Source organism: Agrilus planipennis, unplaced genomic scaffold (assembly GCF_000699045.2).
Source record: "Agrilus planipennis isolate EAB-ADULT unplaced genomic scaffold, Apla_2.0 scaffold12, whole genome shotgun sequence".
NCBI classification, from domain to species: domain Eukaryota; kingdom Metazoa; phylum Arthropoda; class Insecta; order Coleoptera; family Buprestidae; genus Agrilus; species Agrilus planipennis.
In genome coordinates, this window is record NW_020439003.1 from 460,108 (window position 1) to 485,976 (window position 25,869).

The 25,869-nt window shown below is 34.0% G+C and overlaps 1 protein-coding gene across 7 annotated transcripts; it reads left to right on the forward strand.

Moving 5' to 3' along the window:
• Window positions 1-3: 3 nt before the first annotated feature.
• Window positions 4-21,327, forward strand: LOC108733349 (MAP kinase-activating death domain protein). Of its 7 annotated transcripts, none has more exons than XM_018464458.2 (33): window positions 4-80; window positions 6,914-7,146; window positions 7,539-7,855; window positions 8,053-8,248; window positions 8,681-8,838; window positions 8,900-9,034; window positions 9,099-9,214; window positions 9,268-9,449; window positions 9,503-9,573; window positions 9,690-9,813; window positions 9,920-9,952; window positions 10,358-10,446; window positions 10,530-10,734; window positions 10,787-11,258; window positions 11,324-11,580; window positions 11,638-11,796; window positions 11,859-12,104; window positions 12,162-12,230; window positions 12,293-12,490; window positions 12,550-12,984; window positions 13,041-13,199; window positions 13,264-13,570; window positions 13,636-13,772; window positions 14,054-14,197; window positions 14,281-14,532; window positions 14,586-14,825; window positions 14,891-15,163; window positions 15,223-15,390; window positions 16,207-16,215; window positions 16,713-16,785; window positions 17,456-17,502; window positions 18,805-19,085; window positions 19,560-21,327. In XM_018464458.2, exons 2-33 carry the CDS (start codon window positions 7,033-7,035, stop codon window positions 19,855-19,857), a joined length of 5,964 nt encoding a protein of 1,987 aa, XP_018319960.1. In that variant the 5' UTR covers window positions 4-80; window positions 6,914-7,032; the 3' UTR covers window positions 19,858-21,327. The 7 variants fall into 7 exon arrangements, with proteins under 7 accessions (XP_018319960.1, XP_018319964.1, XP_018319966.1 ...); XM_018464462.2 differs by having other exon boundaries at window positions 8,062-8,248; XM_018464464.1 differs by lacking the exon at window positions 19,560-21,327 and adding an exon at window positions 17,590-17,711 and having other exon boundaries at window positions 18,805-18,892.
• The last annotated feature ends 4,542 nt before the right edge of the window (window positions 21,328-25,869 follow it).

A 25,869-nucleotide genomic window follows, 5' to 3' on the forward strand; every position in this document is an offset into this window, starting at 1 on the left:
GCCCTCATATCCTGCCGATATCGGACGTCGTAGTCCGGAAAAGTGCCTGTAAAGAGTACCTTCATTCTGAAGCCTTACATGTAAGTCAATTTGGAGACATATTTTCTTATTAATTAATTCATCATTCATTAATATTCTTCAATATTTTTTTCCTATAATTAGTATTATCGCGTTTATTACAATAGAATTGTTAATTTCATTATCTTGCGGTCCTTTATCGATCGTTTGAATGTATGTCAATCAATGAAGGTAGGCCGAATATCTTTTAAAAATAATTGCATAAACACGTAATTGTCAATATACATGATATTTAGCTAAATTGCTCATTTAATCTTGATGGCATTTAATTATTCTATTTTTCTGTTTTAATTTTAAACGCAATCTGCAGCATAATGCGTATGGTAATCAGATTTAATAATTTCGTAATAATTGGACGAAATGATTTTTAAATAAAAAGTATTTCTTTATTAATAACATTTATAACCGTAACATGAAATGGTGAATTGCAAGGATTTTCTCTATTTCACTGTACATTTTATGAAAATAATTATATACGACGATACTTTTAATATTTTTTTGGAGGTTGTTTAAAACATTATGAGGTAAAGGTAAATAGTTAAAAATTCATTATTCATGTCATTATTACTATATTTTAATTGTATTGGTTTCAAACTTCAGAAACAAGAATCTTTTTTTTAGAGTAATCAATAATATTGCTGAAGAACATTTCAAAAGCTTTATAATATTGTGCTTTTTGTCTATATTTTTGAAGATTTTCGATTCGAACATATTGCAATAGTATTATAGGATAAAAACAGAAAATAGGATTATTATTTGCAGCATTATGTAATCAATAGAGTTATTTATACCAGAATTGTTTAATTTAAAACAATTCCTTATGTAAAAATTTTAACAATCTTTTGATTTACTGTTCGAAAACGTATATATACTTAATACAATTTAATAAAAAATATCCTTCAACCCCTTTTGGAAACAAGAAAGTGATAAAATATTTAAAACTTCTAAGTACCTAATAAAAAATTACAAACTAGAAGAGTGAATAAATTAAAGGGTTTATACTTGGCTTGCCAATATAACTCTGTTTCACCCTTGCTGAAATAAAAATTTAGCGTGGGTGATGCAAGATTTCGATTTTCGTGGGCGTTGATTGTCGTGTAATTTGCTAGAAGTAAACAGCATGCTCATTAAACCATTCACAAGTTATTAAATAACTTACGTAACCTATTTTTTTTATTAAAAAAGAAAGTAGGAGTTATGCAGTAAACGAAATTTTTGTAATTACATGCTTTTAATACTAGAACGAAGTACAGGGGCATCATAGCGTCTGATGAAACAAAAAAAAATTATTTTCCTGCCACCTACGTTTTAAGAATTTTCGCAACTAATTTTCATTTTGTGTGTTCATGTCTAATAAAAAAAGAAACTCGATATTAATTTTTCTTCTGGGGCACGTTGTGAAATACTGTTTGTTTTATGCACAAAAAAAACTAATACAATGTAGTTAAGACAACACATTGAATTAAAGTAGGCACGTGTTACGCTCACATAACGTACGTTGCGAGCAGCAAAATATGCATTCGCGTTAATTAAAAGTAATGTAGTTAATTGGAGTAAGTCCTTTTAGTTTTAATTACCTTCATCACCACCGTCTCTTTTTAGAATCAAAACTTAATCGTTTTCTACTTGACTAATAATAATATATTTATATATGAAGATACTTAAAAATCAAGCTAGTTGTCAAGGGTGTGTACGCTCAATTTTTTCCATAGCTATCTACTGACCCCTTCACTCGCACGTATAGTGGTAGATAGCCCTTGGTTTCTTAATATAACACGTTTTTATAAGAAGTCAAACAATTGTAGAAAGTGTGATCGGGCTTTCTGGCCGTTGTCTACGGAAATTCTTTCCCGACGTTTCGCCTGCACTTCAGTAGGCATTCTCAAGGGTGATGAAGTGGTCGTCGCGTACGTAAATTGTATCTTCCGCTTCGTAATTCTTGAGAATGCCTGCCGCAAAGACCAGAAAGCCTGATCACATTTTCTACAACAAACGTCGGCCGTGAAAGCCTACATATATTTATAAGTCTAAAAATGTTTCAAAATGATTCAGAATAGACTAACTGAAGAACTGTATCGAAGAATGCATTAGAAAGAATCTGAAAAAAATCTAGATTTTCCAAAATATTATCGAAAATTCGGGAGTTTCAGAATATTCTCGAAAGTTTCGCCACATTTTGTAATGTTTCCTCGTGATATATTCTTATCCGAGGAGCATCCCTGTAATTCCATTAAAACACATGCAAAAATGGTAGTTGGATTGTATGCACTTATGCCGACATTGCAAGACATCTTACACAGTATATTTAACCACTATCAGCAGATATAAAAGAAACATTTGTAACATTTTATCGTTCTAATAATGACCTTTTCTAAGACTCGTGTTTCGCCCACCTATCATGTGGGCATTGTCAAAGGGAAGTTTCCATTGATGTCGGCGAAACACGTGCCCGCTCAGTAAATTTTGCTGTAGTGAATTCATTTATTTGATTACCACAGTTTCCTCTACTTTAGGTTGCTTATACAATTTATCTTGAATTATTTACGATTTTATTCAGTCATAAGAAATTATGACTAGGCGAAGATTCGAAGTGAGCTAAATTGATGGTCGTGTGCTTAAAATCGATGGCTCATGGTGACGTTCTAGGTGTGGTAGAATATCTCAGAAATCGATGTGTACAATTTTTGTAAAGTTGGAGAAGGTTATTTTTCTCTAGCATTACATGTATCGTGGGAGTGTAACCCTGTACCATCTGGATGACCGTGGTCCCTCCAATATTTTGTAACCAAACTTTGAAGATAGATTGATACTTATGTATACAATGTCAGTTTTGGTTAAAGGAATTTGCAACCGACGACGGCCTTTAACCATATTTTTCTAAATTTTGGCGCTTCCTAGCTGCCATCCTACCCTTCCTTTACCCAAAACTGACCTTATATTAATACAAAACATTTGTCTAGCCACAATTGCTTGAAACGTCTTACCCTTTGTTTTACTTCACAATACGTTGCATCAGTCGGTATTATTTTCAAGCCTTGAGTAACAAAATGTTTAAATATTTCCAAGATTCTACCAAATAGTGATGAAATATTATCACAATTGCTTTATAATTGTGGCCTCTGACTACTTATAAAATTAATTTAACTATCTTAGATTGTGCTTAGGGGTTGTCTATAAAATACGTTCGCAAATAAAGGGGAGAGAGGCGTATTGCTAAGTATGACGAGATTTGACAAGGGATAGGGGGTCTATCAGTTTATCAATTTTATTTTAACGTTTTTCTTAACCTGGCAGTTCTTAAAATTTTTCATTAGGTACGATAGAAAGTAATTCTCATTGAAATTTTTAGGCACAAGAAATCGCTTATAGGGTGGGGACTAGCTTTTGTGACGTAATGTTTGTTAGGGGGGTCGCTGAAAGTGTGACGAAAATGGAGGGGGCCCAAAAGAAAAAGGTGAAATTCTTAGTGACGTATTATATTGATGACCCCTTATATTGAAAATTATTTAGACAAGAATTTATTATAGCGTTCTCTTTTTGTCGTTAACCCCACAATGTTTTTAAGTAGCATATAGTTAGATATGTAAAACAGTCTGTACATTACTAACTTTGAATAATTAGTAATGTTTATGCAATTTAAAACAGTCCTAGATAAAAACTTCCGTTCTCTAATATGCGCGCAAACCGATTGTTAACAGTAAGTGCTTCCTGTATGTCCTAAAAGGTTGAGTATTATATAATTACGATTAGTGTTATAGTGTGTTTAATTGTAGGCAAAAGAACTAAAACTCAAAAACTAACGACATGGACATTTCGTAATAGGGTAAATACTCTTAACAATTGAAATTCTTACTGTTCATTCAAGCTTCTATAAGTTATTTAGCTAAGGATTATACACTAATAATATTCATATTCATAATTGCACTTAGCTTATCTTTGTAAGCTTTTTTAAACATTTCTATTTATATAATTTTTTATATTATTAATGTATATAAATCTTGACTAAAATTTTGACAGGGGGACAGTTAGGGTCCTAATGAGGTTATCTTGTGTGGACCCCATCCATGTCATTTACAACTTCTAGTCTGGATAAAATTTTCAATAAAACTGGGTTCTAAAAATGTTAAAGTCTTTAAACAAGCTACTTGCAACTTGCTGGAATCAGTAACCTTTCACTTCCGACATCTCCCGTATAAAGGGCGTTTTCCTTAACTGCGTATTTGATCTTTCGTAGAAGTTTAATCGAATTCTAAAGTTCTTATGCCAACATTTTTACTCTCTTGTCAACTTCAACCATATCGATTTGCCACTTTATTGGCAATTTTATCGTTTCTCTTGTGTAGCCTTGTCATTTACTTTAATTCCCCTTCGCATTTGCTATTAGCTAATTGTTAATGCCAATCAATTATTTGCAGAGAGGATGAGAATTGTTGATAGAATTGATTGTAAAGAATTTGATATATTTCATTATATTTTCTTATTTATTATCCAAAGAGCAGCGAAATATGTACTTTTGTTAACAACCTGACTGATAAATCAAACTTTTACTAAATAGCAAATAAGAAATTATAATAAAAGTTTTCCCGGAATCATTAATGATTTTAACTCTCCGAAATTATTTTGTTTCGGCAGTTTAACATTATCACAATTATATTACATAACTTTATTTTATTTTACGGATAATTCTAATGATCAATTGAAATTCTTGAAGAGCTGTCTGGTATTTTCAATACGCCTAAGATACTTGTGTAATAAGTCTGTGAACTTTTTTCTTTGGGACTATAAATGCCAGAGACATTATTTTTGTCCTATGATATTTTTAATACTCATATCGTGTATGAATTATTTTAGTATTTACATATACTTCTAGCCACAAAAGGAATCTACTTTGCACTTCTTTTCCATTTACACAAAAGCTACAGGGTGATAGAATAATTGGACGATTCCACAGTCAAATGACTCAATGGTATCTGATCGTATCTTACAAGAAAATGATATCAAATCTATCAATCAATGCTCTCTTTGATGTATAAGTGATAATTGTCAATTTGGGCCTACATGAAGACGTTCAAAAACCAAAGTTGGTCCATTTTTGGTATAAAACTAAAGAAAATTATTTTTAATAGTGTTGGCAATTCTAACTTAGGCCTTTTAAAATTTCCTTCAAAAGCTACGTGGTATTTAAATGGCAATATTAATTAAAGCGCTTAGCAGAAATAAAATGATCGCAGAAACAATAACTGAGGATCATTTAATTAAAACAATTACGAGTTTCACAACAAACAATCACGTCATGTACAGCACTTTGTACATTTTAAGAATGGTAATATCATTGCAAATCACACACATTTACTTTTTCCTTCATTGACGATAGATCTTCACATAACAACAAAAAACTTCACTCGTCACTGCTGCTACTGTATGACCTGTAAGTGGATCTTCTGCGGGTTGGTTTCCGTAAACAAACATTTTCGTAATATCTTCGACGTCTGCCTTTTTTACATGTACCACTTTTGGTGGAGTATCTTTTTTTGCAGGACTTGTATCTGCAAGATCGGCTACTTCTACTCCTCTCATCGTCAGAACTGCTAGAATATGTCGTCTCTTTGGATTTGCAGCGTTTTGTAACTACTTTTCCACATTTACAACAATAACGGGTAACATCAGTATCACTGGTACTGGTTTCGGATGCACGTTGGTATTTACTCTTCCTGTTTTGGTACGATTTTGATTGGCTTGAAAATTTAGGCCTTTTGTTTCTGGCATTCTGGTCCCACCATCTCGTTCTAAATCTTTTGCTTTTTTTATCACTGTCATCTGTGCTTAATGAATTTAATGAACCCCAACTTCCAGTTTTATGGATCGGCTTTCGTCCTCTTCTTAATTTTCTTGATGGCGTTCTACCATACGTTTTAGACTTACGATTAGTGTTTTTACCCATTTCAGACGACGATGATTTGACGGTAATATCACCTTTAACTTCGTTCAGATAACAGGATGACGAACATGGTTGACAAATTGACGTTGTTCTTTTCTGGTTTGTTTCTGTATTTCCTCTACTTTGCTTTTTAGACTTGGCACTATAATTCCCAATTTTAACGGTTTGTTGCTCGCTATTCTCCTTGGACATAGTTCAGTTTGAATTTTATTGTTGCCAATCAATTGGCATTTTGTGCTAAAAGACTTGTTGATATTTAGAATATCTTTATATGATAAGAAAACTTTCCAAAAATTTTGATAGTAGAAACTGTTAAAAAAATATTTAGAAATAAACGTTTGTTTTTTATTTTGCTATATATGTCATTAATGAAGTGACAAGTATCAATTTTCAGCAAAAACTAGTTGAGGTATCAGTATTTCACAAGAAGTTTAATTATGCTCGCTATTTCTAATCAAATGTTACATTCTAATTTACATCCAATAAATTATCATTAGCTAGCTTAATTAAATATGAATATTGTCTGGATATCTGTTTAGCAATTTACAGAGTAGAAGGGATTTATTAATCCAAGTTTCACCGCTCGCTAAACTGATTAACATTGAGATACAGCTTGTAGATTTTGGGGAATTTGCTAATTTTATGTGAACATTACGGTGCACTAATCTTGATAAATAATTAATCTCATTAATAAAGCGTACTTCAACTTAACAAACTTGTTCAGTACAAGTTCCTGAATTAAAATTTAAATATGCATGCTTGATTTAATTATTGCTCCATATCAACTTCTCTGGAAGAATTGACGAAGTTTTTAAGCATCTATCTACATGGAAAATGCAGCTGTTTTTCTTCATTTAAACTTTGTCCTTTTCTCTTTATGGTTTTTATTCGTTGCAGGCACTTCTCTAATCTACCATGAATAAATTCATCATCAACAGAAATAGTCTCTGCAGTGATTATCTTCATCAAGAAAAAAGTGTCAAGACTATAAATAGATGACCAATTAAATTTCTATCATGTCGTCAGAGAGCGAACGCCAATTTCTTTGCCCACGACTCATCGACTACTTAACAATTGTTGGTGTCAAGTCTTGCAACAATACAAAATCTAGCTCCAGCACTTCTGTACAAGTAAATACTTCATTCTTAATCCCAATAAAATTTCACCTTACGAAAACCCCTGAGCATCACTGTGATGTAAAGTTTTTAAGCTCAATTCAAATCGAAAATTTAAATTATTTCAATTCAATATAAAAAGATGGTACAAGTTTAAAGAATTTTTATACCTATTTCACTATAGATTTCTTGAACGAAACCTGGCATTTTCCATATCGCCTTTAGTCATATTAATTTGGAAATTTTAAGGATTATATCGAAAATTTAAATTAGGGAACAATTTATATATATGCAGGACATTTCGGCAATTATTTTGAAGCACATAAAAGAAATAATGTTCTAAATTAACTAATAATTTCTAGAATTAACAACTTATACGTTGATCGTTCTATATAAATAATATTTAGGCTCCGGAACTCCTGCGGCGCTACCCAGTGCAAGATCACAAAGATTTTCCCATGCCTCTGGACATGGTTTACTTTTGCCAACCGGAGGGTTGTTCAACGGTTGGTCCAAAAAGGAGTGCCCTACGGGAAGCCCAGTCTTTCGTGTTCGCTTTAACTGACAAAGATTCCGGAAAAACTCGGTATGGAATATGCGTCAATTTTTACAGGCCAGTCGAAAAAACTTCAGCGGGAGGTGGAGGGGGTCGAGGTAATTCGTATTTACGGCGAGATTCGTGGAGGAAAAGTATGGAGAAAAGTTCAGATTCCGCGTTTTCAAGGTAAAGATTTTCAATGACCTTTACACTAGCTACCTTTTAAAGGAATTTTTAGACACTTAGCCACTTACAATAACATTACATGTGCATTAAGTATTTTATAATAATTTGATACGAAAAGATGTTGAATTGACAATATTTTTCAAATAATATCTAATCTGTCCGTATCCTTTTGGAACTGTTGAGTAAATTTATTTTAGTGATTATAGAAGTAGCAATATTGGTCCCAGTGATTCAGAAAGAGATTTTCCGAGTCGGAGAGATTCAGATGCTGTTGGGCAGCCTGTACCAAATACGACACAGTCGTGCGTTAGATTAGGAATCACTCCGATTCCTAATGATTCAGAAAGTGGCGGTAGTCATTCGCCATCACCAAGAGCCAGCAGACGAAGACAAGTAAGAAGAGTTCGTTGTTGTTTAAATGTGAATGAATTCATTTTTGACGTGCTTCGAAGAGAATTATATTTTAGGAATGAATGAACTATGAATGTTATCTAAATTTAATAGATTCTAATAAAATTGTGAATACAAATTTTACTCAGAAATTAACCACCAAATATTGTTCTTTAAAGTACAATTACTTTGCACTTAACCCAGTACATCCACCAAAACTAACATAAACTCGCTTTATATCGAATTTAAACATTAAAAAAGGATATTACTGGAAGATTTTATGTACATCTTTATAGTTAATGAATTGTTAACAAAATCTAAAACTTCCTCAGTGAACTTATTGTGAAAAATTCTGCATTCGTAATTATTTAAACACCTAATTAATAAAATAGTACTAATTTTTATATTGTTAATGGTTTCAATGTCTATTTACAGAAAGTTCGAAATAATTCCCTAACATCCCTTTGCTTGTTATCACATCATCCGTTCTTTTCGATGTTTCGAGAATGCTTATACGTACTGAGAAAAATAATAGATGCCTGTAATGAATCTTCTAGTTCAAAACGAGTAGGAGCCAGTAGGCAAGCAGGACGGTATGTGCTGTTAAAGGATAATTAAGTAAGATACAGGAATTATGTACTTATATGTACTTAGGGATACTGTTTGGAGTGTTTTAACGGGACAAGCTACTGACACCACCCCTTCGATAATACTACACGATGTTAGAGAGATAGAAACTTGGATACTCAGACTGCTTTCAGCTCCAGTTCCAATTCCGGGAAAAACTAAGTAAGGTTTCAAAAACGCGTTCTTCAGACCAAAACTTAAAAATTTCAATGTCGCCTTTTTCTAGGGTGGAAGTTGAAATAATTTCTTCAAATATCCAGGAACCCCTGTGTTTTGCCTTACCCGATCATACTCGATTTAGTCTTGTAGATTTTCCATTGCATTTACCCTTAGAGCTTTTAGGTACGTTTACATACAACGAGAAGCAACAAAAAATATTATTAAAACTATTTCAGGTGTCGAAACTTGCCTTAAGGTGCTAACTCTTATTTTATTGGAGTATAAGGTAATTCTGCAATCAAGGGATTACAATGCCCTTTCAATGTCTGTGATGGCCTTTGTTACGATGATCTATCCCTTAGAATATATGTTTCCTGTAATACCACTACTACCAACTTGTATGAGTTATGCTGAACAGGTAACATTTCTTCTTTGTTTTTTAACTTTTAATTTAACATTCCATTGCCTTAGCTGCTCTTGGCTCCAACTCCGTATGTAATTGGACTACCCGCTACTTTTTTGATGTACAAAAAGAATTTCAGGTACAAATATTTTTCATTTTGGTTTTGCTGATGTTTGAAATATGTATATTATATAAATTTGCTTATTCATCCAAGAACGACCTTCCAAATTTGATCGATCTTGTATCTATTTGTAGATTGCCCGAAGACATTTGGGTGGTGGATTTAGATTCAAATAAGTTGTCTAATGTTGGGTCTAGCATGGAAATACCTTCTTTGCCAGAACCTGAATCCACAATTCTCAAAAATCACCTTAAACAGGTAACTTCCGCTGTTATTTATTTGTTGTAACTTTACATTCCTTTTTACATTTTTCACTACTGTACTTATTCTTCAACTTCCATTTTATCTTCGCCCATTTTCTTAGGCTATGCAACTGATGGATCAAGTCGGCTCTGGAGTAAATATTTGTTTTTATATATTTATATGCTCGTCACTAAATTTGCACGATATTCTTTCCAAAACAGTTATTTCGTTACCTGCTTTATTTAAATGCATGCACATACTACCGCTATAATAGGCATTTGTATCCTCTTGTAGAGCTTACGTTTCAAATTAAAAAATAAAACATGAAAAGCATTTAAGGCTGATGTATAATAATTAATTTATAAAACAGTGTTTACGTAGATTTTCCAGTTGTTCATGATCCCTTTTCTTTTACTAAGTTTTATTAGCTTTTTATATACCTAGCTCCCAGCTGGGTAAGTAATTATGATACTTTATTACCCAAATACTACTAATGGCTTAATTAGGCTCTTAGAATAAGTTTTCTGTCTCATTTTTGCATCAAAAATATTTTTTACAGGCTTTGAGTGGCCTCACTGCTACAACTTCGCCAACATTCCAGTCTTTACCTGTAAATCGTGAGGTACAACCTGTTGGTAACACTTTAAGGTAAAGTATTTATAAAAAGTAGCTGGTTCGAAACGACTTTTCACCTGTAATTACAAATCGATACATACTTTTCTTTTATCCAGTGTATCAATGAGTAAAAGTAAATCCCCAGAAACAAGTCCCATTATGCGAAACAAACCGTTCAAAAGTCTTCCATCACCATTTTCTCAACCTGCAACCCCACAACAACGGAGCAACGCTGTTTCGCCAGTCTCCCCAATTCCGTTTAACCCCATCATTTATGGGAACGATGTAGACTCGGTCGATGTGGCAACAAGGGTTGCTATGGTACGTCCATTACCCTAATATGTTTTACAGAGATTACTTATCATTATCATAGGTGCGCTTTTTCAATTCTCAAAATCTCTTGGCCAATTTTACGGAACATACCAGAACACTGAGGCTTTACCCAAGGCCTGTGGTCGCCTTTCAAATAAACAGCTTCCTAAGATCAAGACCTAGGAGTTCTCAATTCATCAATCGTTTTGCCAGAACTCAAGCAGTCGAATTTTTTGCCGAATGGTCGTTAACACCAAGTAATGTTGCATTCCAAAGAGTTCAGACTGGTGTACTAGATCCGTCTCAAATCGGTGACAAACCTAAATGGTACATTCAGACGTTAGAGACCATCAAATTTGTTGTATGGGATGAAGGAAGTTCTCTCAATAGTGCTCTAAAATGTATGCAGAATCAAGAGAGTCAACCAACTGACGAAAGCGGTTCGGATTCTGAAGGAGCCGAAAGTACTAGTTCCAGCTTTTCTTCATTGAGCGATTTTATGTCAGAAATGGTTTCAAGTGACATTTCTCCAGGTCAGAAACCACTAGTGTACAATAAAAACAGTATACAGCTAAATATGCCAATTTTGCTCTTACAGGTGCCTCAAATTATGAAGCCAAACATTCGGCTGCTCAAAAAATGACTCTATCATCTAATCTTGACCCTCAATCGGTTTATAATCCTCCTTCTGAGTTAAGATATCCTGAGAATTTCGTTCCGGAAAAGTCGAGCAGACCAAGTTCTCCTCAATCAACATCAAGCAGTCAGTCTGATCTAAGTTCGCCATCTTTCAATAGAGATTCAGAATCAGAAATGGATCAACGCCGTAAAAACGATATCCCCACTGCTAAAGAGGTAAATAAGTACTATCCTTCATAAACTATATCAGTTTTATAATGTGAATCTTTTTAGGAAAAGGAAGAGGTTGGATCAATTGAAAACGAATCTGATTCCAATTCAACGGCCACCCCCAGAACAGTTATCAGTGGTGGAGCTGCCAAACCTGGATCATCATCAAGTACCACAAGCGAATCTACAGAAAAATCGCCCATATCACGAAAATCTCGATACGTAGGAATAAATTGAGATTATGTCCCTTTGTGTTTATTATTACAAATGATAATTCTCTTCAGGTTCCACCTATTACGCCAACTTTACAAAAACAACCTAGTATCGGAAATGTCCTTGCAAGAACTTCAAGCTTTGGATCATCAGGTAGCGGAAGTCCCGCTCTATCATCTGGTGGAAGTGTTGATAAAGTTCAGAGACAAAGCAGTCAAGGTTCGCTGTTTGAGCAATTCGCTTCTCAAGCCAAAGAGCTCATGCTGGAAACTACACGACAAAGTAGCCAAGACGGAATTCTTGCACAAATGGACAAGGTTCGTAATTAGAGCCGCCCTAAAATTATTATTAGAAATTATTACAAAATATTTTAGTTCAAAACACAAGCTCGTGGTAAGCTGTCGGAAGCTGAGGAGAGCAGCTTATTTGCTCCATTTGACAAGGTAAGTAAATATTGCGTACGGGAATAATAATTTTATTTTATTAATAATAAACTGTTTCCTAGTTGGCCAGTCATGCCAAAAAGGCTGCAGAAGAGGCTACAAAAAGTGTCCAAGAAGCTGGCAAAACGGCAATAGAAGCCAGTAAAAGTGCTGCTGATGCCAGTAAAACAACATTTGAAGATTTAACTTACGTGGGAAAATCAACTCTAGGCGATTTGACAAAAGGCGCAAGAGAAGTTTCCAAAAAGGCTCTTAAAAGGGTAACAATCCTTTAGCAATTTACAATATTCTTAACCAAATATATTCATAATACTTTTAGACTGATTCGGGATCACAAAGTGGTTCAGATTCTCGTAGGGGATCGAGTAATTCATTGGTCCATGCTAGTACCGGATTAATAGCTGGAACAAGTAGAGATTTCTTTTCCAATATTAGCTCCGACCTTACCGATATTGCTCAAACAACGTCAAGTATGTTTTCCGATCTGTTTGGCAGTAACAAGTCTACAAGTAGAGCTCAAGCTCAACAACAACAACAACAACAACAGCAACAGCATAGTCAGACGTCGCAACAGCAAAAAATCACAAAAGATACCAAAAGTGGTATATTTGGACCTTTCCCTCGCGGACCCAAAGGCCTGGTTGAAAAGAGCCCATTAATTAAACACACACCAAGAAGGCAAGACGATTTTCAGAGAATTCAGTCGGTTGAAAGATCAACGACAAATATCGAAAACCAAACTTTCCTGAAAGAGGTTGGTTTCTCAACATGGGCGAGCCACGGTTTTTCAATTTATTGTACCTCTTTCAGGTTGTTAACCAAGTCCTAGAAGGAGAAGGCGTTGGATGGTTGAAATTAAATCGATTAAAGAAACTGATGGAAGACGAGTCTTATCGTAACTTTGTATTGAGCAAATTGAACAAAACTTTAGAGAGAAGAATTGCTCCTGATGATCACATAGACGATGTAGTATGTTGCACTTGCTTGTTGCTTCTCTTAAACACTTCAAATATTATCATCAATCAATTTTTAGTGCGTTTCCAAATCCGTCTGGAAGGGAATGCTAAAAGTGCTGCTCGCCTCAGTTCACGGACTGGAATATACGTACAGTAACTTTGGATTGGGCGGAATGGCATCAGCCTTCCAGTTGCAAGAAATAGCGCATACTCATTACTGGAGCAAAGACTTGTCGGACTCCTTGTATAGTGATAATCCTAGCCATTTGTTGTCCTCTCAAGGTTCCAGTCCAAGGGGTAGTAAAGAAAACCTTTCTTCTCCTCAAAGTCCACGAAACTCCATGTCACCCGACTGGGATAGTTCTAGAAAATCTTCTCACGCTGGTCCGTTTCCATTTGAACCGTTGTAATTTAAATAAGAAGAAAAATAAAACGTTGTTGTTTTGCAGAACCTCCACAAGTCAGACTTCCACAGAGTGACGAAGCTGATGTTGAGCAACAACAGTCAACTGCGGAAATATTTAAGGACATGCTCAATCAGAAGAAAAATCTGTTATTGAGCAAATTGACGTCTTTTGATTCCGATGTAAGCTCCGAAATTCTCTTTATTAATTTTTATTTAATGTATTCTCTTTTTATAATTGTGAAAAGCAAATGATACGCATGTGAATGTATTTGTGCAAGCTTAAGATTAGTTAGTCCTTAGGCATATTCAGTCAGTCGTGATAAGGAAAATTGAGTTTGATCGTCCATCGAAATACATATGTTTTGTTGTAAATAAAATTCGATGTATTGGCCTTACTTGGAGTTGTAGACTATCATCGGTATGATGTGAATATGTCTAGCTAACTGATTTGTATCGAACAGGCTGAAAATACCATGCATGGATCTGGGGGTACATTATCTCCTGGTGGATCAATAACGACCGGTCCTGCTTGCAATTTAAACCGGGGCGGATTTCAATCTTCTTACAGGTCAACAGTTTCTGATACTGAAGTAGAAACGTTACAGGTAATGTATTTTATACCTTCTCTTTTACTGTAGTATTTGGTAGGTTTTAGTTTTTCCATTCTTATTATAAAACGTTGCTTTAGTTCCCAAAACCAACGAAGCAACGTACAGCTAGCGTTTGGTCAAGCAAATCATCGCTGAGTACTGGGTTTAGATACCACGGTGGACATATGGTTAACACGTTGACCTCACCCTCACCTGAAGTTGCAAGGACGTACCTTTTTGAAGGCCTTATCGGGAAGGAACGTTCATCCTTGTGGGATCAAATGCAGTTTTGGGAGGACGCCTTTCTTGATGCAGTATCGCAGGAAAGGGACATGATCGGAATGGATCAGGTATGATCGAGTACCTCTAAACAAAAATGCATATTCAAGTGGAATATTCATAGGGGCCACGTGAAATGATGGAGCGGTACAAAAGTCTAAGTGAGACTGAAAGGAAAAGACTGGAACATGAAGAAGACAGACTGTTGTCCACAATGCTTTACAATCTTACCGCCGTTTTAGTTATGTTAAAATGTAACAAAGCTGAGATAAAGAAGAAAATCAGAAGGCTCTTAGGAAAATGTCACATAGGTCTCGTTTACAGTCAAGAAGTGAATCAACTACTCGACCAAATAGAACATTTGGTATAATCATTTACTATTTAATAATTTTTGGACAAAATAATTGGACATATATCTATTAATTTCAGAATGGAAATGACATCGATTTAAAGCCTTCCCTATCCAGATTGCTACATCGTCAAAGCTTTACTGTCCATCAAGGGGTTAATGGAGAAGGAGAATTGAGATTTATGGAAGTCAGGGATGATGGTTTAGTTCTACGATCAGTCTCAGGGGTTATCATAGAAAGATGGTGGTACGAACGATTGGTGAACATGACCTACAGTCCAAAAAATAAAGTGTTATGTTTGTGGAGAAGATCCGGTCAGCAAACCCAGCTGCACAAGTACTACACCAAGAAGGTAGGAAAATAATTTAAACCGATTGTTTCTGGCATTTTCTCCATTATGTTTTGTATTAGTGCAAGGAACTGTACTACTGCATAAAGGAGGCCATGGAAAGAGGAGGAGTGGCAGGAAAAGCTCCAGAACTAGGGGGCGAATTTCCAGTGCAAGACATGAGCACCGGAGAGGGCGGCTTACTTCAAGTTTGTATGGAAGGGGTGGGTTTGCTCTTCGCAAACAGTAAGGTAACGATATTTACTTTATTCGATTTTTGAAGGGTAATGTTCCTTTTTTCTATATTCTTTTTATTAAAGCTTTTAAAAATAATACAGAATTAAGATGAGAAAGGCTTTCTTGATTTAGTGTACATATACATTTTATAATAAGAATATAGTGTTGATGTCTTGATGTAAATTATTTTTAATATTTATTATTATTATTGTTGTTATTTTTGTTTCTTCAATTGCTCCATGTGTCGGGTGCGCTGTGAACTGTGCATTGGTTTCTGCAAGGACCACTCAAATTTTCCAATACTCATACCACTCTTTTACGGTTATGAAACTTCGATTTTTTACTCAAACTTTATTATTTCTTAATTTTTGTTTTGGTGTTTGTGCATAAGAGATACTTATTGAAATGCCGCCGTTAGAGCAACACGGGATGCCAGGTAGTAGTGTTAACATTTTCTTATAATTTTTCATTTTTCATTTAAATCTACTATTACTAGGATTATAATTATTATACACGTATGCTAATGCATGCAGCTGTTTGTGCTAAATTTGTTGTACCTTTTAACTATGGATGTTGAATGCTTTTCTTACTTTTCGATGTTCTATATGAGTGGTTATGTTGATAAGGCGGAGCATATTCAGAAAACATAACGAAACCAACGAGCGACCGCAAATTTTTTTTTATAATTTATTTCTGATGATGCTCTCGCTGGGAAGCTGAGGAACTTTTGAGATGGTCCTTGTCCGGGAAAATAATTTAATTCACTAATGTCTGTCTTTTGTTGTTGCTCCTACCGTGATTGTCGCCATCGGTCGTTGGCTGCTTTACAGGATTTTGAGGTATATATATATACTTTCATCTAATCTGACCGTTAGTTTTAGTACTAGTTTCTGTTTAGTTTGACGCTTCTTGTAGATCTTTTCAGTTTTTGCTGTACAAGTCGTTTACTCCTTCCTATTGTCCAAACACCGCTACCCCTGCAATATTCGAAAGTCCTTTGCATTTTTATTTTCGAAAGACTGATGATGCATACCAAATTCGGGAAACGGTCACAGAGAGTCCTTGGACTGGTGTTCGCGTAGTTATAGTGTAGTGCTGCCTATATAGCGACACACCGCATGGCCGATGATATTATACAATATTATATCCATATATATATATTTATTTATATATATATATATCTGCACTCAACAAAACACACGAAGTACATTTAGAATAGGTCATCAACATTGGTCAAACCATCTCTAAAGTTGCCTGTAGCTTCACGCTTGCACGAACTGCTTCTTTCTAACCCTAATAATAACGCCTCTCTGATACTTTAACGTATCTTTTGCAGTTCTTTGTAAGAATCGACCACATCAGAAAATGTTTCACTCAAAAGGGAGGAATTTTTGTTCTTGAAGAATTCAGTAAGTTTTTAGTCGTTTGTTAGTTTAATGAAGAAATAGTGAAACAATGTATTTGTGCAAGCTTAAGATTAGTTAGTCCTTAGGCATATTCAGTCAGTCGTGATAAGGAAAATTGAGTTTGATCGTCCATCGAAATACATATGTTTTGTTGTAAATAAAATTCGATGTATTGGCCTTACTTGGAGTTGTAGACTATCATCGGTATGATGTGAATATGTCTAGCTAACTGATTTGTATCGAACAGGCTGAAAATACCATGCATGGATCTGGGGGTACATTATCTCCTGGTGGATCAATAACGACCGGTCCTGCTTGCAATTTAAACCGGGGCGGATTTCAATCTTCTTACAGGTCAACAGTTTCTGATACTGAAGTAGAAACGTTACAGGTAATGTATTTTATACCTTCTCTTTTACTGTAGTATTTGGTAGGTTTTAGTTTTTCCATTCTTATTANGTAACCACATCAAACATTTCACTAAATTCCAGTAAGATAGAGAGTTCTTAATTGTCCAACACAAAAAAAATATCTTATACATATTATGGATACGTGCTTATGTCCTATTAGATGAAAGAGATGTAGTCTTGTCACGATTACACACCGTTCTCTCCCCTATATTTTGCTTCTAAATAATTATCCTCATTTTGATGTTTTACCTGAAATGTTGCAGATCCAAAGACAAGACAAGTAATACAGAGAAAATACAAATCTTCGATGGTAAGTTTGTATGGGATTGGTTAATGTAGTTGTACCTTTTTTTGTTTCTGTTGATGTTGTAGAGCAATTTTTTGTTTCTCGTTATAGGCAAATGATATGCTTCTATCTATTCATCGAATATTTTCCATATGCATGACACAGAGGCTTTCAGAATTATATGGTGTTAATGATGACAATCCCTCACTGCCTGCATGATTTGTTCTTACCGTGTAAGAATATAATTTTAGTTTTCCTTTTTTATCTCTCTCTATTATTAAGCATCCAACGATTTATATTCGTACAAAAACTGCATGTTCATTTTTAAAAATTTACTGGTAAAATTTTAGAGTTATGTGGAGTAAATTCGATACACAAGAAAAATGGGAGAGAGGGGGCGAGCAGTTTGCAGTAACTTTGAAAACAATACAAGTGTACTTATTTTTGAGTTTATCTTCCTTTTTAACAGTAACTTTAATTTTATGCAGGATTACAGAAGATGTAGATACTGACAATTTTTCTTTTGATTTTTTCATACGTAAAAGTAACATTTTTGGAAATTTAGTAAAGTACCTATATATATTTTTATAAAATTTGCGTTTGAAAGCAGAAATATACCTATTTATTAAATATAAATTAAGCTTGTAAGTTGCTACCTATTATTTCACAGTATGTCTTAAAAGCTTTAGATATATTGTAAATGTGTAGTATCCTTAATGTTGTATTTTAGGTGTTGCGATTTATTTTGTTATTTAATTGACTTTTGACATTTAATTGATGCAACAATTTAGCCTATCAATAATTACCGAAATTCCATAATTAATCCTGTAATAATAACTCATTACTATTATCAAGACGAAAACTTGAGAAAGCTACAGCGAAATATACCTATCTCTAACTATTTGTCAACAGTAATCCAATTTATAGAAATCTTTCTCCGCCTCTTTTGACTCCTGTTTCTAATATGTCTGTAACTAGTTCTTAATGCCTGATAAAGAATCCTATCCTATCAATGTTTCTAGTCTAGTTCTTATTGACTTCCGGAACGCCCTCTGTTCTCCTACCCTTTCTAATACCTCCTCATTTCTACAAATAAAAATTGGCTATTGCACTAATGGAAAAATCTGAGCGATTTAATGTTCACATTGTATTGAAAAATAAATCACTCTTCAGTATGCTTTTACGGTCATCCAATACTATCAGGAATAAAAGCACATTGTAGAAATACCACATACCGAAAACCTGATTTGGTTTTAAAAAGAAGTTTGAATATTTCTCTTCACTAGAATGAACCATTTTCCCATTTACTTTTCCATTGATTTAAAGGCGGATCAGATATGTTACGCAGTCCTATGCGTCTTTTCTTACGTGGCTGCCGGGTCAGAAAAGCGGCTACAGCATAGCAAATCCGTCGGTCAATCATCAACATTGATAACGTCTTCAGTAAATACAGCTACTGCAACTACAGCATCTATACCGACAACCACTATAACGCAACCTGCACCTGACCCATCGAAAGAAGAGGTCAAAGAACAACCGTCAATCTCAAAACCTCAAGAAGTTAGTCGTCAAGAATCAATGGTAGAGAATCAAGAGAGAACAACGAGGTATTAGGATTATTGAATACGTAGTATGATCCAAAATAGACCCAGCGACAAAAATGTTGTGGCTCGTTGTTCTAATTTCCATGTGGGCCCTCTAGTTTTAAACAAATCCTTTCTTTTATACTCGCTTGTATCGCTGGGCCCAAATCAAAATTATCCGGTTACAAAATTAATCAAAATTTCGAGTTTTCAAGTCGGTATTCACCTACAGTTCACTCAAAATTTCATAACAACAAATAATTAACGGGTGACGGGTTTCGAGTTTACGCGACGACATTTAACATAATTTTATCTACATAAAATATCCGCTGTCATTTTTATGTTTTTCTCCGAGGGTTCCCTGACTGAATGACCTCGCGAGTCTACAGCGAGACGTACAAAAATATAGGTATTTTTATGTGTTATTGTATTTATCACAATTTTAAAACTACTTTATCAAAAAATTTAAAATTCAAAACGCTAAATATACTATTGCAGGTTTTCTCAAAGTATAGAGTCACCAACGAAAAGTGGCCAGTGTTCAAGTCCTCAACCAACAAAAATGTATTCTGAACAATCGATGGATAACACTAAAAAGCAAATGCTTGAACTTAAGCCAGCTGAGATACCTGAACCAGGTACCGTGACACCAACGGGTGGTCCCCCTTCTTATCCACCCCCTGAACTTCCAGCGGGAGTTCAACCCCCTGCTCCTCCACCCGGTACACGACCTTTAAGACCTCCCCCTATACCTAGTCGAAGTAACCCCCCTCAACCGCCACCCAGACCACAGTGACGCAGAAACGGAAGATACAGCTTACCGTTTATACACAATGAAGATACTTGTCTATTAAATTCGTGTTTACCGTGGTTATAAGTGATATAAAAGCGAAAAACAAAACGATTTACTTATATAATGAGCGGCTCTTACGGGTTGATTCATAAATGAATAATGGTAGACGGGGGAATTTCATACTCTAACATCAAAATAAGATAATTCAACCATAGATACCTCATTGTTAATAAAATATTAGTTATAGAAGAGTTAAGGGTGCGAAATTGGAAAATAAATAAATTTTATTATCATTATTTGTTTAGATGGTTTTTAATTGTTGCCATTTATTTGTTTAATTGCTGCATAGAATGTAAATTCACACTTTTTTCTTAATGCCATGCAGAGTTTGATAATATTGAAGCGCAAAAAATTGGATGGATTTAGCCGCTGGTGCATATATTTTGAAATTTTTTGAATAAATGCAAATTTATTAGGTTTAACATTGCCCTATGTCTCTTTAACGATCAATATTTTAATAATAAGGCATTTCTGGCTGAATCACTTATTGTAATGTGTAAAATCCGCAGTCGTTTGTGTGCCCCGCATTCCTTATAGATACGTTATCCTGTATGTCCCCAAAATTTAATAATACGAAATTGCTTAAAACTATTTTAAATGAGTAATAATTTTATTATTTCCAGTTTTTATCGATTGATTAATAATAATTACATTTTCATCTTGATAGGTACTACCTACTTGGTTTTTAAATGCGCGAATATCTTCCAGAAGGTTTATTTTTAGATTAAAATAGTATTATTATTGAGTATTGAGTATTTTGAAAGTGTTTTTTTAAAATTTTAAAACGAGAAGCAATTGCCAAGTGTTTCTTAATATTTGTTCTCTTCGTGTAAAATATTATGTTAAATTGTTATTCGTATTAGGAAAGGACATTTTGGATGTTCACTAAGATCCTGTACATATGAACGGAAAAATATTCATTGAAACGGAAAATATTTGTACATACCAACTATAAGTATAACCAAATGGTAAATGTGTGTATTTCAAATGTGTGTTATTTCTCTTGTACATACATATATAGATTGGTACAGTAACAATTTTTGTATTTTAACTAACTAGTTAAGTTAGAAACAACACACCGAGTATTCCTATAATGTACATACGTAAGCACTATTAGCAAATTTTTGACATTTTAGGCTAGTTAAAATTTCTTACATTAATCTATTGTCTATATGTACTTTTCTCAGGCAATAAAAAAAGAAATTGCTTTTTAGCAGATCGTGGTAATTTTTAAAACAGTATTAAACCAGTTATTTATAGCACACGAAAAACAAAATGTTATATCTATTGTGTTTAAAATCGTTCGTGTCAACAAAAATATAGTAACTTTATACCTTCGAACGTACTGATTATTATCATAGTTTGGAATATGTTCTGGTTGAATTTTTCAAAATAAATATTTTAAATTGTCCAGGTGTGTCCTTTTTTGTCTTTTATGATGAACAAACCCATTTCCTCCCTTAAAAGCTTATTATATTTGCTCTTATTTTCTGAATCATTGAATGGTACAATTAGTAACACAAACAAGGAAAAATAGTAAATAACTAACCTTTTAATGTAACATTCCATTTCTCATTTTCTTAGTCTAGTTTTAAGTTGATGACCATACATTTTCTTAAACTCTGAAACAAAAATAATTTTAAGTTATATTATTTCCTTAAGTAATTGCTATATCTTTCCATGATGTTTTTAAAAATTCAAAATCAAAAGCAGCTAAGAATTGATTTTANCGAAATTCTAGGTGTGATACTCTTAGTCAGCGATTCACTGTCTCTAACTGAGGAGTACTTAATGAGGGTCCAACGTTTTGGGTAATAGGGTTTTGTTTATACAATAGATAAAGAAAACAGTTCAGCAGTCTTGATGGTAAATCTAACACTTAACAACAAGGTTTTCGTGTTAATTATTCACACAACGAAGTAGTTTTGAAATTGAGCATTGTCCTTAAACCTTAAAGCATAGGAGTAGTCTTAGTAGAAGTATGAAAATTAATTTAATACTAGATACTACGTTAATGCTAGGTAGGTATATGAAATGAGAACAATTAAGGAACTTTTTATCATAAATGTTAATAAGTCTCCCATAAAGTATATTTATTGATCTATTCTGACCTACATAATTAGAAATGGGAACATGTTCAAAATAGTAGAAGTAAAAAAGTCGGAATCCTTGTAGCTAATAAAAATAAACAAGTTTCAAATGGAGATACTTTCATTAACATCATTTTCAATATTTCTATTCTTTGCATTGCAAAATTGTAGTACAAATATCGTCAAAGGAAATGACATTATATTAAAGGTTGGTAAAGCTGTTTTCCGAACGTCTTCAATGTCATATAAAAATTTCATATAAAATCTAGCAAGTAAGCAAGTGTTGTAAATTACTTACGACTTGCAGCAGAATGGTTACAAATTTTTATTATTCGCTATTTTAGTGGAAAGCCCGTTTTGGCGGTAAACGTATGATGAGAAAATTGTAGTATACAATCTTAAACAGCTGATGCCTCAGTTACATTTAGAAAATAATCGATTACATCTGCTAATATTGAAATTATACATCTCTTTTGTAAACTATCCCTGGTCACCATCGTTCTAAAGAAAAATGAAAGTATCTATATCTTATTTGTTATTTCACTGGAAATAAAAATTCTTGTGGAAACCAATTTTTGCTGTTTCTGAGTGCAACTTTCGTTACTTCTACGTCATTTGCTGCTGTTCCCATTCATTTTATTTCTTTCCTTATTGTTTCACATTTTTTCTTTTAATATTGTAGTTATTTTATTTTATTTTGAACTGTTTTGTGTTCAATTTGTAGGGTTCCGTCGCATCGCAAAGTGCCGTAGAATGAATTCTGCATTTTTCTTTGATTCCAGGGAATACAATTTGAATTTGATACCGGGGAACATTACTATGCGCAATACAAATATCGGAAATAAATAAAACCTTTCATTACATTATTTATCTTCCTCGCAATAACAATATTGTACGTGTACAAATATCTGTGTTTAATAATGTGTAAAAGAAAAGAGTTTCTATTTTTCAAAATAAAAGAAAAACAAAGGTATGGTCAGGAAATCAAAATGTTTGCAGATAAATTTAAACTTGGAGATCTCAGGCGACCTACAAAAATCATATTAACGGGAAATTTTTGAGTTTTCCATGAAATTTCCTATCGAATATAATTTAATGTAACGATGATGTGCTCGTAAAATCCCCGGATAAAAAATGGGGGTTCAATTTTCTAAATATATGCGTAATATTTGATGTTACTGGTGCTATCGCAAGTGTCTCAGTCGTTATGCTCTGGTCTTTATCTTACGAAAGGCAGGACTGCAATTTATGTTATGATCCAATAAGCAAATCACGTTCGTATGAAAATGCTTTCTTTTTTCTGCTTCATTTACTTATTTTTAGTTTCTTGTCAACGTTTGCTGAATAAATAAGTACTGAGAGAGTGTCAACGCCATCTGCAGAAAATTGCTACTTATTGTGGGATTCGATAATGTTCGACGAGGTCCTTTTTTAGTAAGGATATCGACTTGTCGAGCTGAATTCACGCCGTAGCTACTACGTGAAGCGAAACAAGCTGCGTGACGTCGTGGTACACCCGGTAGAAACGAAGTTTCTTACGCTATTCGACAAAATAAATATTTCGAAATGTCAATTTTGGCAACATATTAGCTTCCGAAGTTTTTTAAAATGACTCCTAATGGATATATTCATCGAATTTCCAGGGAATATAAGGAAAATTTGCTAAAAAATACAAGGTAATAAAGAGAAATTCGCGTGTGGCAACGCTGATTTATGCTGATTATCTCCTTGCCGCCGTAAAGTGCGATAAGGAAGTCCATAGTTGTCCCTATCAGACGTGCATCACGATTGCGATCTCATTGGATCTCATCAGCACGCCGTGAACAGTTTCGACAGAACAGGGACGAGTCTACCCGTTGCCACTATAAACAGTGTCGATAGATATATTCAATGGGAGTGGGTAGGTTGGTCTGTGTTCTGTCGAAACTGTTTACCGCGTGCTGGTGTTATCCAATGAGATCAAAATGGCGATCCACCAAGGACTTTTGATTTGCTGAATGTTTCCAATTTATCGATCGATCAATTTACTTGGAAATAATTAATATTTACCACTTGACTAAGATTTTGACCACATATTCTGACCATTATATATTGCAAGAGTCGATTTTGCGAACACCGCATTATAAAGGGGTGGAAAAAGAAACAAAAATTTAAAAATCTTAGAAACAGTCGGGTGAGGTGTCATTCGAAAGATAACGAAATTCTAGGTGTGATACTCTTAGTCAGCGATTCACTGTCTCTAACTGAGGAGTACTTAATGAGGGTCCAACGTTCTGGGTAATAGGGTTTTGTTTATACAATAGATAAAGAAAACAGTTCAGCAGTCTTGATGGTAAATCTAACACTTAACAACAAGGTTTTCGTGTTAATTATTCTCTTTAGAATATCCGAATAGGTAATTGCATTAAGGCAGATAATAGTAGATACCTAATATTATTTTGAAAGCTTGATTAATTCAGGAAGCCTAATAAGTAAGTGGACACTTTGGGAAAGATTATGAATTGGTGATAAGTTAGTTCTGTTTCTTTAAATTTAATCTTCTAACGGAATGACCTGGAAATATAAAGTAATAGAAACATCAAATGCTAAGCACGCAACGCACCAATATTAATTCTAATTCGTTTAATAGGTTCACGTAAGAGAGAAAGCATAAGGACCTTTTTATTGTTCCTGACTCGGACGAGTGCTATTTCACACGCAAGGAGAATTCGAACTTACTACGACTCTAAACTCCAGCATTTAAATGGAATAGCAATGAAATTAGGTTGCCGTTGCCGACTGACGAATCCAGAGCTCAGTTAAAGCGAACAATTAAAGAACAATATTAACTTCATGTGATTAACGCCAAACAAGCAGACAAAGGTTTTGGGAAAACTGCCAAAGTTACGGCAATTTGTACAATAAAAAGACAATTATGCTGTTCATTTTACTAACCAACGAAGTGGAAAACGTTCCGATGTTTCTTCCTTTAAATCCATCCACAATTGTTACTGAAACGGTTCGAATCAGTTACTGCATTGTTTATATTTTGCATTTTCCTGTTATGCGGAATGAATTTATTCAGAGAATAATCAAATAACTATTTTAGTACCTACTGAGTATATCGGATCAATTATTTCTTTTCGTGTTCATGTATTATTTTTTTATACCAAAATAAATTAATTCTACAATTCTCTCTGTAGCTGAAAGAGGTATAGTTTAAATATTTTGGATTTATCTTTACAATTGTCAGTATATAAGTGAGAAGGTTGCTTGTAAGTCTTAATGTTTATTAACATTTTAATTACCTTCAAGAAATTCATAACCTACGGGCTAAACGTTGGTTTACTGAAAATCAGTACCTAAGTATTGTTTTTCATTTGGCCGACGGAAAACGCGCTTTCGATCTTATTATGTCTTATTACTTCTCATTAGCACACCATGCGAGCCCATTAAAAGCAAGTTTTTATAATATCTGGTTATTGTAGTATATCGCCATCTACTGGTATTTGTTGTTGGCTGAAGTATTTGTTAGATCAGGCCCTCCTGGGATATTTACTTGTCCAAAGGGGTTGACGGCACGGTTTATATACGCACGCACATTAAACAGTATGAGCCTTATGGCGTGCTGATGAGATCTAATAAGTTTCGATGAATTGCTGTTGATAAACTTCAATTGTTATAACGTATTGAACCTCTTAAAATTTGAACTCTATACGCATAAGTGAAACACTGAAATAGGAAGAAAACGCAGTTTTATTTAATAATAAAACACCCTATCAAAGTTATTACTAATAATTTGAGCAAATTCCTTTGTGTTTTATTCTTATAAATTAATTCACTTAAGTATTGATTTTTGAAAAGGGTTTTCTCCTGTTTCTCTCCA

Coding starts and splice junctions, on each gene's coding strand:
- LOC108733349 (XM_018464458.2), top strand. CDS start 7,033: ATGTCGTCAGAGAGCGAACGCCAATTTCTTTGCCCACGACTCATCGAC. Junction 13,571..13,635: donor TAGAAAATCTTCTCACGCTG/GTCCGTTTCCAT, acceptor GTTGTTTTGCAG/AACCTCCACAAGTCAGACTT. Junction 14,533..14,585: donor ACATGATCGGAATGGATCAG/GTATGATCGAGT, acceptor GAATATTCATAG/GGGCCACGTGAAATGATGGA.